The sequence below is a fragment of the Chiloscyllium plagiosum genome, chromosome 25 (genome assembly GCF_004010195.1).
Source record: "Chiloscyllium plagiosum isolate BGI_BamShark_2017 chromosome 25, ASM401019v2, whole genome shotgun sequence".
In the NCBI taxonomy this organism is placed as follows: Eukaryota; Metazoa; Chordata; class Chondrichthyes; order Orectolobiformes; family Hemiscylliidae; genus Chiloscyllium; species Chiloscyllium plagiosum.
The window spans coordinates 14067797-14081433 of record NC_057734.1 but is presented as its reverse complement, the minus strand read 5'-3'; the positions used below and the strand labels follow the sequence as shown (position 1 = coordinate 14081433).

At 40.2% G+C, this 13637-nt stretch overlaps 1 protein-coding gene across 1 annotated transcript in view; it reads right to left on the bottom strand.

The window, feature by feature from the left end:
- The window catches only part of LOC122562400 (aldehyde dehydrogenase, mitochondrial-like), a 45621-nt gene that overhangs the window by 18698 nt on the left and 13286 nt on the right, over positions 1–13637 (bottom strand). Inside the window, exons 3-5 of the mRNA XM_043715257.1 lie at positions 9750–9829; positions 3836–3947; positions 759–887 (exon numbers count right to left, since the gene is read on the bottom strand). Coding sequence (XP_043571192.1) covers positions 759–887; positions 3836–3947; positions 9750–9829 — 321 coding nt within the window. The remainder of the gene's footprint in view (positions 1–758; positions 888–3835; positions 3948–9749; positions 9830–13637) is intronic.

The window sequence follows — 13637 nt, the reverse complement described above, 5'->3', positions numbered from 1 at the left end:
ATTAGATTTATACAACAGGTGACATCACCACCATCAATAAGGCACCCATAAGCACACGACAGTAACATCGTGTGCAAAGCCAAAGCAATATTCAAGGAAACAGGAGCTATTTCAGAATGCTTCAACATCATCTTGAAGGCTTAGGTATTGTTTAAATCAACTTTGGTTTCTAAATGAAGTTTCCTTCCTCCTCCTTTATTCTACACCTTCACAGAAAGTAGATTAGAATGCAAACAATCAACCGATATCGTTACTACTTATAAATAAGAAAGTGACCATAGGCGAGTTATACTGTTACTTTCCATCCTACACCAACAATCAAGATATGGTCTCATCACATTCCCATAGCCAAAGTGAAATTGGAAACTTTTCAAGACAAAAATCTTTCTTCAGATGTGAACATTGCAGACTAGACAATAAAATGTTGGCATCTCACTAACTGCCCGAGTGTGTGTGAGAGCTATGTTATTTAAACCCTTTACAGACCATATGCTTTTTTTTTTTAAATAGCAGTTTGAAAGAACCAAGTAGCTTAACACAGCCATTTCAGAGGGCAGCTGAGGCGCTATTAATCATGCTGTAGTGGATCCAGAAACAGGGGCAAGCTGGAATAAGGAAGGGAAACTTCCTCCCCGAAGGGCATTAATGAACAAATTACGACGACAAAACCAATGAGCAATATTCAAGGAAGTGCAATTTTCTTTTAGCACATTTAATTAATTATTTTTAAAAACAATTTAAAATAAACTTAGCCCTACCTCCTTGATTAAATTTGCAACATAGAGCGCTGTTAATGGGGTCTGCTCTGCCACCTTCATCACCACCACATTTCCAGTTGCTAGTGCTGGTCCAAGCTTCCAGGCCTGCATTAACAGTGGAAAATTCCACTGAAAAAGAGATAGAATTGGATGTTAAAATAAAGAAATACATAGAAATTATTAATAGTTGTTGGATAAGGCCAAAGATGTGAGAATCAATAAGACTTTACAGCGGACTGGGAAAAACAAACGTTAGCTGCAAGCCAGACAGAAAACAATGTAGAAAGCAGCTCTCCAAGGTAAATAGGTTACTGTGCCCAAGTTCCAGCCACAGTTAGGAAGAATGAACATTCCAGCTGGTGTGAAGCAACTAAGTTATAATAGAGATCATAAAATGGACGATTTGCAGAAACCAAAAAGGAACTCGACCGTTTGGAATTGGACAAGTTTCACAAGCAATTCCAAATAAAGAAATCAGAATGCCAACTTGGCAGGTGTGAACTGTAGAATAAGCAGCCTAGTAACCCTCACTTTTTCGGTAACTCTAAGACTACCACACCTTCTGATGTAGGGTATTTCTTTACAGTTGTTATTGATACCCAAAAGGAGTTCCAGCCTGGCTGGCTGCCAACTGAGTAATAATGTTTGGGGTTGTTTACAGTGATTGAGAAATGTTTAGTATTTAAAGGCATGCATCATTTACTCAGGTACTTAAGTTTGAAACAGATCTAAGGATCTCCACTGCATCCATGTATACATGGTCTCACAGAAATAGGCAAATAATACTTCAATCTTGATTGGAAACTTCATTTTAATCGTGAAGCAATCCACCCATTTTCCAAATTCAAACGATATTTCTATTACTTCTGCGGCTATTTGCAATGATGTTAGCTTCAGGATATATTGGTTGCCTTTCTGAGCAGAAACCAACAGTGAGCCATCTGGTTAAATTGGACCACTGTACTATTTAACATGGTTCCTCAGGATCAGACAAAGTGATTAGCCTGGCTATTTGATTAAAACCAGAGTTTAGGGCAAAATATATATATTTAAATTAAGGATGAACAAGGTAAGTACCAAAATATTTAAAAAGCAACATGCAGCTTTGGAAAATTACAAATATACAGTTGCCCAGTTTAAAATAATTTTGAATTTTTCCAAAGTAATCAGGTTACCAACAAACAATTTGTAACTTCTATTATAGTCTTCCACTCAACTTGTTTTACTAACCCAAGTATTGGTATTTAACCTAATTCCAATTGCCAAATTGCACTAACATGCTGCATGTGTTTCTCATGAGCAAGTACTGACAATACAGCTAGGTCCTGAGCAGGTACTCTATGCTTCTCATCATTTTGTACACCTCTATCAAGTCCCCTATTATTCTTCTTCGCTCCAATAAGAAAAGCCCTAGGTCCCTCAACCTTTCTTCATAAGACGTGCCCTCCAGTCCAGTCAGTATCCTGGTAAATCTCCTCTGCACTTTCTCTAAAGCTTTCACATCTTTCCTTTTTTGAGGCAACTAGAACTGAACACAATATTCCAAGTGCTGTCTAACAAGGGCTTTATAGAGCTGCAGCATAACCTCGCAGCTCTTAAACTCAATCCCCCTGCTAATGAAAGCCAACACATTATAGGCCTTAACAACCCTATCAACATGTGGGGTAGCTTTGAGTGATCTATGGATATGGATCCCAAAATTCCTCTGTTCCTCCACACAGCAAAGTATCCTGCCTTTAACCCTGTAATCTGCATTCAAATTCGACCTTCCAAAATGAATCACTTCATACTTTTCCAGGTTGAACTCCATCTGCCACTTATCAGCCCAGCTCTGCATCCTGTCAAGGTCCCGTTGCAACCTACAACAGCCCTCCACACTATCCACAACTCCAACCTTCATGTCATCAGCAAACTTACTAATCACACCCCTCTTCCACTTCCTCATCCAAGTCATTTATAAAAATCACAAACAGCAGAGCTCCCAGAACATATCCCTGTAGAACTGCACTGGTCACCAAGCTCCAGGCTGAAAACTTTCCATTTACTATCACCCTCTGCCTTCTACGGACCTGCCAATTTTCCCTGTATTCCATGCCTCCTTACTTTCTGAATGACTCATGGGGAATCTTATCAAAACGCCTTGCTAAAATCCACATATACCACATCCACTACTCTACTTTCGTCAATTTGTGTTGTGTTGTCACATTCTCAAAATAATTCATTAAGGTTTGGGAAGCATGACCTGCCCTTCTCAAAGTCATGCTGACTATCTCTAATAAACTATGCTTTTCCAAATAATTATAAATCCTGTCTCAGAAAAGTCTCCAATAATATGATCAGGTAACTTTGCTTGAATGTTGTGCAAGTCCTATTAGCACAAAATTCATCATAAATAGATACAAATAAGTTTTTCGTATTAAAATTTAGATGATCTTAATTGAGATTACAAACCTGGCTGGTCCGGGGCCCCTCGGGGGAGGAATCCCGCACGAATACGGGTTTTATTACATCTGATGTTAACACATTCCGAGCATGTAGGAGACTTAAATATACACTCTGGTTAGTTGTAGGTTAGATTAGTAGATAGTTGAGTTTTTTGTTTTTTTTTCTTTTTTCAGTTTTTTTTTAAATTTGTTTTTGTTTTTTTTGTTAAATTTTGGCTATTGTATATTCACATTCCGAGCATGTAGGAGACTTAAATATACACTCTGGTTAGTTGTAGGTTAGATTAGTAGATAGTTGAGTTTTTTGGTTTTTTTTCTTTTTTCAGTTTTTTTTTATTTGTTTTTGTTTTTTGTTAAATTTTGGCTATTGTATATTTGAGCTAATTGTATATCAATTTTTATTTCTGAGAGTTTCATTTATTTTTGTAAACTTGTAAAAATGTTAAATTTCTAATAAAAAATCTATAAAAAAAATTTAGATGAAGAAATCAGTGTTAACCAATTCATTTGAAACAAAATGCCTCAAATAACAACCGCTCTAAAATATGCATCAAGAACCTTATGAAAATGGAAAGCAAAGATTGCTTCTCATCTGTACAGTAAAACTTCTTAAAGTTTTCTGTATTCACTCACCGGGATGATTTGCCCACACACACCAACTGGCTCATGACGCGTATAACAGAAGTAGTTTCCATCCATAGGGATGGTTTTACCATGATATTTATCAGCCCAGCCTGCGTAGTACCTAAAAAAAAATTCAAAGATTAAGGGATAATTTCCAAGTCACACCATTAGTTTATTTGCTTTGTACATTTCCAACTGTGCTAATCCACCATGAGGCAGACAGCACTGTGGGTTCATACCTACACATTCTGCACTGTGTTATTCAATTGTATCCATACAGTCAGAGATGCACAGCATGGAAACAGACCCTTCAGTCCAACCTGTCCATGCCGACTAGATATCCCAACCCAATCTAGTCCCACCTCTCCAAACCCTTCCTATTCATATACCCATCCAAATGCCTCTTAAAATGTTGTAATTGTACCAGCCTCACCACTTCCTCTGGCAGCTCATTCCATACATTCCAAGCCTGCATGAAAAAGTTACCCCTTAGGTCTCTTTTATATATCCTTCCCCCTCACGCTAAACCTATGCCCTCTAATTCTGGACTCCTCAACCCCAGGGAAAAGACTTTTCCTATTTACCCTATCCATACCCCTCAATTTTGTAAACCGCTAAGGTCATCCCTCAGCCTCTGACTCTCCAGAGAAAACAGCCCAGCCTGTTCAGCCTCTCCTTTCAAGTTTCACAACATCTTTCCAATAGGAAGAACAGAATTGCACACATTTCAACAGTGGCCTAACCAATGTCCTGTACAGCTGCAACATGACCTTCCAACTCCTGTACTCAATACTCTGACCAATAAAGGAAAGCATATCAAAAGCCTTCTTCACTATCTTATCTACCTGCAACTCCACTCAAGGAGCTATGAACCTGCACTCCAAGGTCTCTTTGTTCAGCAACACTCCCTAGGACCTTACCATTAAGTTCTGCTAAGATTTGCTTTCCCAAAATGCAACACCTCACATTTATCTGAATTAAATTCCATCTGCCACTTCTCAGCCCATTGGCCCATCAGGTCAAGATCCTGTTGTAATCGGAGGTACCCTTCTTCACTGTCCACTACACCCCCAACTTTGGTGTCTGCAAACTTACCAACTGTACCTTTTATGCTTGCATCCAAATCATTTATGTAAATGACAAAAAGTAGAGGACCCAGCACTGATCCTTGTGCCACTCCACTGGTCACAGGCTTCCAATCTGAAAAATAACCCTCCACCACCACCCTCTATCTTCTATCTTTGAGCCAGTTCTGCATCCAAATGGCTAGTTCTCCCTCTATTCGGAATCTAACCTTACTAATCAGTTGCCCATGGGGAACCTTGTCGAACACCTTACTAAAGTCCATATAGATCACATCTATTGCTCTGCCCAACACTTTGTAGATACCATCTTGCAAAGCTTTCTGTCCCCAGGAAATTGACTTAAAGCTACAAAATACCACTTCTGCAAATAAATGGCTGCCCCAACACATCTTGACCATTGTGTTGTGGAGTCCTCAAAAGAACAAAAATAAAGCTGAAATTGAATAGATGATGAAAACAAGCATGCAGGATTGCATGTACAACTTGATTGATCAGTTGCAATGCAAGCAGAATGTCACCTTGATGCTGTTTGGTCATTTCAATGATCTTTACATTCACCAAAACATTCAATGGGCTAAGACAAGTTAGACAAAAAAGGTCTGTTTCCATGCTGAAGAGCTCTATGACATTAGCAAGGCCTCAATATTGTAGCTAACTAGTACAACTTAAAGCTAGTCTGCTCCCTATTAAAAAGGGAGATGCTCTTTGAATTGTGACTGAAGAGAACTTGACTTTGGGAAATTGGGATGGCAAAGAAAGAATGCACTGAGGGGAGGGTTGAACCTGGAGGTTGAGAAGGAAAATCCCTAGGTACCTGTCAAAAAGGCAGTAGTTGCAGATAATTGTGGATGTCAACATAATGACTCAAGCCCCAAGGATCAGTGAGTGCAGTGCTGTGAGAATTTCAAAAATCCCAAGTAAGTAGTCGAGGTCAGTGAATGTATTTCCAAATGTCAAACCTTATCACCTGCACCAGCAGCCTCATACATTAGATATTGTTAATAATGCCAATTTGAGCAATCAAGTATCATACTCAAAATTCACATTTTTATTTCATCCTCACAATTAGCACTGGCACTAAAAAAATCTTACACCCACACCAGAGCTTATGCTCAGTTCAGCTAGAAAGACTTCAAGACACTTATTCCTCTAAAAGGGAGAAAAAGGAAAGATAGAAATGGGGGAGATCAGAGGAACTAATCAAAAAGGAAGAATAGGCAAACATGTACATTGTCATTTTATTCATTTGTTCACAGGACCTGGGTTTCACTGACTTTCTACTTTCCATGCATGACAAACTTTTTCCTTCCACATATCCAAGTCCAACCTGACCAAGAACATCAAGAGGAGAATGAAGAAACAGCACTTTCAATTATTTCACATTTGCAGCTACCATATCGGATACTGAGCCTACATGCATTTGAGGGATTATAGGTAGAATCAGCACAAGGCAAGTACCAGACCTCTCTCGTCCAGAACCAGTCCAAGTGCAAGCATTAAGCAGATCCAGATTTGCCTAGAAGTCAGGTTGCACTACAGGTGGTTCTGCTGTAGTGGCCTCAGATAAATGATTTCAGTTGGACAACCTATGCTTCCAATGCAGCAGGAATCAGTTTATTTTCAGTCAAGGGCTCTTTTGCCATTCTCACTATTTCATTTACTTAGGTGATGTATTAGTTTATTAACATTGCCTTACTGTATTGGTGTTCACATATGGAGTCTTCGGATTCACACAGAAGGAGAAGAAGAAGAATTCATTAACATTCTTAATTATTATCTATGCCCGTTAAGTTGAAAGCCACTCACAAAAAGCATTACATTTCTTAAACACCACAGCAATTTTTTAAAAACAAGTAAATGTCAAGTTTTATTCAAGATAACATTTTACACAAAGGAATCACCTAAACTTATCTTTCACAGACCATAGAGGCCACAGTTAGTGCATTATACACAAAAGGTAGAACATTCTATCCAGAAGCTACTATCCTTTCTTACTGTGTCTCACATCTAATATCAGTGTTCATTCTAATAGCATTCACATTATCCATGATCACATTTTCCTGAACTTCTGCAGCTTTATGATTGAATGCTGAATCTCTAGTTTAGGGAATTCATTAGCATGAGCCTTTACAAAATTTTCTGATTCCCAGGTTACTGAATCTGTCATTGTTCATAGATTTAAAACCGCTCTCTCGTTTACAACTGCTTTCTCCATTCAACTCCTATTGTGCAGTCTGTCCACTCCACACCCCCACCATCCCCACCCCCTTAACACAATGCAATGAAAGCTGTATAGCCAGAAGAAATAAACTTCCAACTAATAATGGAATTAACCATTTAAAACAACACATGCAAGGTCTTCTTACTAAAAGTAATAATTAGCTACTCGAGGTTACAAAAGGCATTGGTAGGAGCTCCAAGAATAGTACCTCTGGTGTCAAGCTCCTGAGGTCAATTAAGGATCTAAACTGACCAATTTCCCCTTCTCAGGTTATTCTCACATCCTCTCTACAATTCCCACTGAAATTAACTAATCTAGTGCAGGCTGGGGACAGAATCTGGGCTCCTCCTGGTTTGTATGATTTACTCACTAGGGACAAACACATTGTCAAAACAAACTAGTGACTCAATTTTGTTGGGCCTTTATTTTCTCTTCCTCCTCCTCCTACAGTTTTCGTGTAGCTCAGAACATATTACCACTTTTTGTTAAAAAAGTTCTCCAAACTGAAATTACCTTCTTAAAAAGGAGTACTTTCAAGAATCTATACAAATGGTGAAGTAACAATATAAGACTAGAGAAGAATTCCATCTGTAAATCAATAAGTTGAGCCCAAAGATTGAATAAATTTATATTCAAGTATACAGAATGACATGATAGAACACTGAGGCCCTTTGGCCCATTGCACTTGTTCTGTCTATTAGGGAGACCACTTAAGCCCACTTTAAAAAAATATTTTTCAGAAATAAGCATTATCAGCATTTATTTGCCCATTACTAATTGCCTTCAACAATTACACCATGAATAACTGCAATCCAACTGGCATGGGAACCATAGCTCTGCAAATTGGTTCCTTTTGGCAATTTAGCCAATTTCCTTTCAAACGATTTTTGATTCCACCATTTCTTGGGCAATGTATTCCCAATCACATTAGTGAAAAGTCATCAAAAATATTGCTTAATATACTGCGAATTTGATAATACCAAGGGGATCCCATTGTTTCCAAAGAGAGGAACTTTTTATTTAAAACCATTCTGCTAGCTCAAAATAGGGAGAAAATAGGAGGAAATTTCTTTTTAATGTGGTCTAGCTTTAACACTATCATTTTGGGTCTAACGTCAGCATTACAAACAGACTTCCAATAGTTCCAAACTGACAACCGGAAGCGGCAGGGACAGGCCACTATAAATGCCGGAGGAAACACCACAGCTTCACAGGAGGAAACCAAGCACTGAGGATGTCACCTAGAAGGGGACGAAACGTTTGCAACAAAAACTTCCAGCTCGGCGAACAGAACCACAGCAACAAACAGACTTCCAATAGTTTGCGTTTTTAAAAAAAGCTTCCTTATTTTGCCCTCCTTTCAATCACTAAATCTGTCCCACTGATTCCTGACTCTTCAGCCACCCATTTCTTATTTATTTCACTAAAATCCTTCACAATTTTGAAAACATCAAACCTCCTCCACCTCTGCTTCCAAGATGAAGAGCCCTTGTATCTGAAATCTCTCCAAATAACTAATCTTTCGTTCATTGTACGAATGCAGTAGAGTTTTCAGAAGAGCTTTAATATCTTGACACGCGTTCTGAAAGAGACAGGTTGCTTAAATACCCTCCAAATATTAGTTTGTGGTTTTATTTTAAATTTAAGTGGCGAAAAAATTCACCAATGCAGCATTAACAGTCTCATTATTTCCCAAGCAAATTCTTCATTGCATTCAAATCTAGAATGTGCTTACAACAAATATGGAACAGAATGTAAATCTAACTTTCCATTTGTGTCCAAATTTGAAGCAGTTCATCTTTCCCAGGCTAAACTTTGATATACAAATAGCATATCATAACTTCAAATACACAGGACTTGTAATGATCAGCAATGGTTTGTGATACAGCAACTTTTATGCATATTTGTTTTTAAAAAGTCTGTTGATAAATAAAAGTGGTCACAAATAGAATGGTAACAGCATTTCTTAGAACAATCATTCAACGTTCAAAGCCACGGTGAAAGTCCACAGCGTCAACTTTGCAAGTAGGAAATTTTTGAAAATTGCTTGTTGGTTGGATTAGTGGTGCTGGAAGAGCACAGCAGTTCAGGCAGCACCGGAGGAGCCCTAGGCTCCCAACATTGATCTTGCTGGAGAAGGGAATCAGATCTTCATGTTGAGATGCTTGCAATCCCCTACCTTTCCCAGCCCCAGGCATTCCAATAACTCCTCATACCTGCAGAGGCAATCTATGAACCCCATAATTAGACAAGCCTCCTTGAAGGCAATTTAATTCGCTGAGTCCTGAAGATAGAGCAGGTGAGCATGACTCATTGACTGTGTCAGGGTTTGGACCCACAGTTGGTCCTGATGTCGAATCTTAATTCTTGATAAAGGTTCAGCCCAATACTTACAAAAACAATTCAAACAAATTTAGAAAGAATTCTCAGCAGAAAAAAAAAACTTAGTTAAACAAGACGCTGCTTTTTACAGATCAGTAAATGATGCACTTAAAATCAATTACTTAATGAAGTAAAAGAGAACACAAATTGAAAATACTAATCTTTCTATAGCCAAGCAACATTATTAAACCCTTAACAGTAAGAGCTGAAGAGGGTACATAAAGTAAATGTGTACCTGAGACATTTGATAACTAAACCTAGGTCTGCCATGTAGGCTACGTGGTATGGTTTTCCATTGTCCAACGTCTCCAATGACTGAAAAACAAAATGGAATTACAATAATGTGACTAACTGATCAGAGGCAGAACACACACACACACAAACACACACACACAGTATGAACATTTTTAGGGTACTGCAAATTTCAAAGTCAACTCAGCAATTAGAACAAACATGTTATTGGCAACAGACTCTGCTCAAATATTAGTTATAGAAACTTCCAAGGATCAGTCCTTGCCCAATTCTAACTTCATTATGGTCTTAGGTGACATTTTAAAACATTTATACTGATGATACCCACAACAACCGCTCACCCTCTTAGGTATTTTTTTATTCCCCCCAAGATTTCACACACGAGATGCAATTCGCATGCACCAACTTCTGCAAACAGTTAAAATTTATTAAACCCTGTTCAAATTCGGTGACCCTTTGGACCTCTTCGCAGGCAGGCGAAGTTGAGTCAAAGAGGCCTCTAAAGAAAACACATTCACTTTATACAGGTCAGTTGGTAATGCTTACAGGTACTCTAGCCACTCCCTCACAGTCACATTACCCCAGGTACAATGGTAAGATGAGATCATCCTCTGAGGTAATTCAAATGTAAATACCCTAATCCTGGGAAATTATGCAGACGATTTCCTGACTCAGTGAATCTCCAAGACAATGTAGGTGTAATATGCCCTAGCTTCAGGGGACGGCTATGAATGCATTACTGAATGGAAGAAATTGAATGTTAGTTTAATTTGATAATAGTACGGGGAGTAGTAGAAAATGATTGTCTAAATGGGGTCGGAGTCGTCTGTATTCCTGCATGAATATCGTCCCCACCCACTTCCATAATGTGGAGTCAGTGCAGTTTAACCCTTTAATATTACATACATGTCCAGAGAGATATTCCAATTTAATCTTTTCACATTACACTTCTAGTATCTCTGATTTGCCTGGTTAGTTAGGCATGTAGAATCCTTAAAGAGCAGAACTTTTTTCACAATAGGTATTGTGGAGGTCAAAGCCATGGTCTTTGGCCCCCAATCTTAACTCCACCCAATTACTTGGTCACTGTCTAAGGCTCAACTAGACTTTTGCAACCTTGTCATCTTAACTGATGTAGATAAGTTTCCACTGTACATCTATTCCATCACTAAAAACTCCTGGACAGGCAATGGCTTAATGATATTATTGCTGTACTCTTAATCCAAAAGCCTAGGTAACATTCTCGGGACCAGGGTTCGAAACCCATCATGGCAGATGGTGGAACTTGAATTCAATAAAAATCTAGAATTAAGAGTCTAAAACCACCAGGAATTCATTGTTAATTGTTGGAAACAAACCCATCTGTTTCACTAATGTCCTTTAGGGAGGGAAACTGCCATTTTCACCTGGTATGGTTGACTCCAAATCCACAGTATGGTTGACTCTTAATTGCCCTCTGGGGGCATTCCGTGAAAGAACTTTAATTAAAAACTTCCACCTCATAATCAATTGTTGTTTCTTATCAGCGATGGTCCCTTGGAATCAAGGATGATGTATGGGAGAATTCAGGCACCAAGGGTTCTGAAGAAGGGTCACTGGACCCAAAATGGTAACACTGCTTTCTCTCCACAGATGCTGTTAGAGATACTAAGTTTCTCCAGGAATTTGTCATTTCTTTCAGGCCTCCAGCATCTGCAGTTCTTTGGTTTATTTTATGATAATATGTGGCAGACTAGATGAGTAGTCAAACGACTGAAGTGCCCAATTCTCCGCTCAGGGAAGCCACACTGTAGTGGAGAAATGTATTCACAGCCTCAGGTTGGCTTCCTTCTCCTTCCTTTGCCACTGCTGCTACAACTCATGATTGAGACACCAAGCCTTGAAACTGTTTGCACCTTAAATGGATCAGGAAAAATCGCATGCGAAGCAGTTAGCAGCTTCCAACTCTGTAGTCAGTCAATAGAGTTAATGCCTGTGTTTTAGGGCAGCTTTGAACATATGCATATACCTTTTTCTTTGGCTATCTTTTGAGTAATGGAGAACCAGAAAGAACGTGCCCCGGAAGGTGGTTTTTGGGCATTCACCTGTGCCTGAATTGGTTCTTTAAGAGCAACATTTTAATGCTGGTAGATGCAGCTTCACAGAAGACGCTCACGTTGATCCAATCAGTTAGATTCCCAGAACTTTACATAAGCATTGCTGGTGCCAACTTTCAAGAATCTTAATGTGTTTATACACAATCTAACTTTCATTGTAGTACAGGAAAGTTGTCAACACCACAACCTTGCATATCAGGACCCTTCTTGAATTCCAAAAATTCCTGTTGTCAAACACACATCGTTACAAGTTGAAGGGAGCACTGCTGGCACAGTACTTTATGCTGGACTTCATTGGTGGAACTTCTTGGAAAAGGTGCAAAAAGAAAACAGAAACTGCATTTACTTCAGAGCCACCCTTCGACCCAAAAAAAAGTGAGTGGGGGGTTAGATGTGGGGAAATGGAATGCAGGGGAAAGTGGGTGGAAGACTTTGCCTTGACATTTGAGGACAAGCCATTTATGTCTTTTCAACATGTTGAAAAGATTAAGCATATTTTGTCTCCTGTGGTGTTCAGCCATCATGCAACCAGTAGGTCATTGACATCCATGGGGATGAGCTTTGTTTTTGCTGAAAATAACTAAGGTCAAAGAGCATGCCATCTAGAATATATTGGACTACTGAATGGTAGTTCATGTTGGACGAAGGGAATGACAATGCTCAGACAGGTGAGCAAGATAGGGGTGATCACACAACCTTGTTTGATTCTAGTCTGGGTGGACAAGGTGTGGTTTCAGATCTTCTGCTCAGCAGAGCAAAAATTTCATCATGCATGGGGTTACAGGATGGTGACAAACTTCATTGAACAATCAAAGCACTGGAGAATAATCTATAGGGTTTCACAATTTAGAGGATCAAACATCTCTGTCAGGTTGATAAAGGCAAGGAATAATTCTGGACTTTGCTCCCAACATTTTTCCTGGATCGGCCCAACCATAAAGACCATGCCGCAGCGAACCATGACGTCACTTCCGCCCCCACTGACCTCGCAGCCTCTGCACTCGCCACCCAGACAACCGCCTCCACGATTGCCAGGAAGACCATCGCCGACAGATTCACAGCCTCCGCGGGGTCCACGGCTATCGGGAATAACACCATTTCTGTCGTCACCACAGCCACTTCCGCCCCCTGGGTTGCCGTCGCCGCAGCCACTTCCGCCCCCAGTGACATCACTAACCTGCACAACCACCACACCGCATGCATCTCCACCCCCATGCCGATCTCCGTCACCACACCTAACCCCACCCCCACACCGATCTCTGCCCGCACAACCCTGCCCCCACGCCCAACCCCACCCCCACTCCCAGCTCCAGCCCTGCCGAGTTTTCACCATCCCTCCAAAACTACCCCTCTCTGCTGAGGACTGATCTTTCATCCTCAGAGGCCTCACCTTCATTCCCTTACGCTCTCGGATTAATGAGTTCAATGCGTGGCGAGACATCGAACAATTCTTCCACCACCTTCGTGCCTATTTCAACCAGGATTCTCGCCCACCCTCTGATGACCCCCTTCTCCCACCTCCAACACACCTCATCCACCTGGACACCCCGTGCTGGCCTCTTACCCGCCCTCGATCTCTTCATAGCGACATTAACCGCCTCAATCTCTCCACCTCTCTCACCCTTTTCAACCTCCCCCCCTCGCAATGCACAGCCCTCCACTCTCTCCACTCCAACCCACCCTCACACCATCAAACCTACCAACAAGGGAGGCACAGTGGTTGTATGGCACACTAGCCTCTACATCACGGAGGCCAGAAGCCAACTCACAGACCT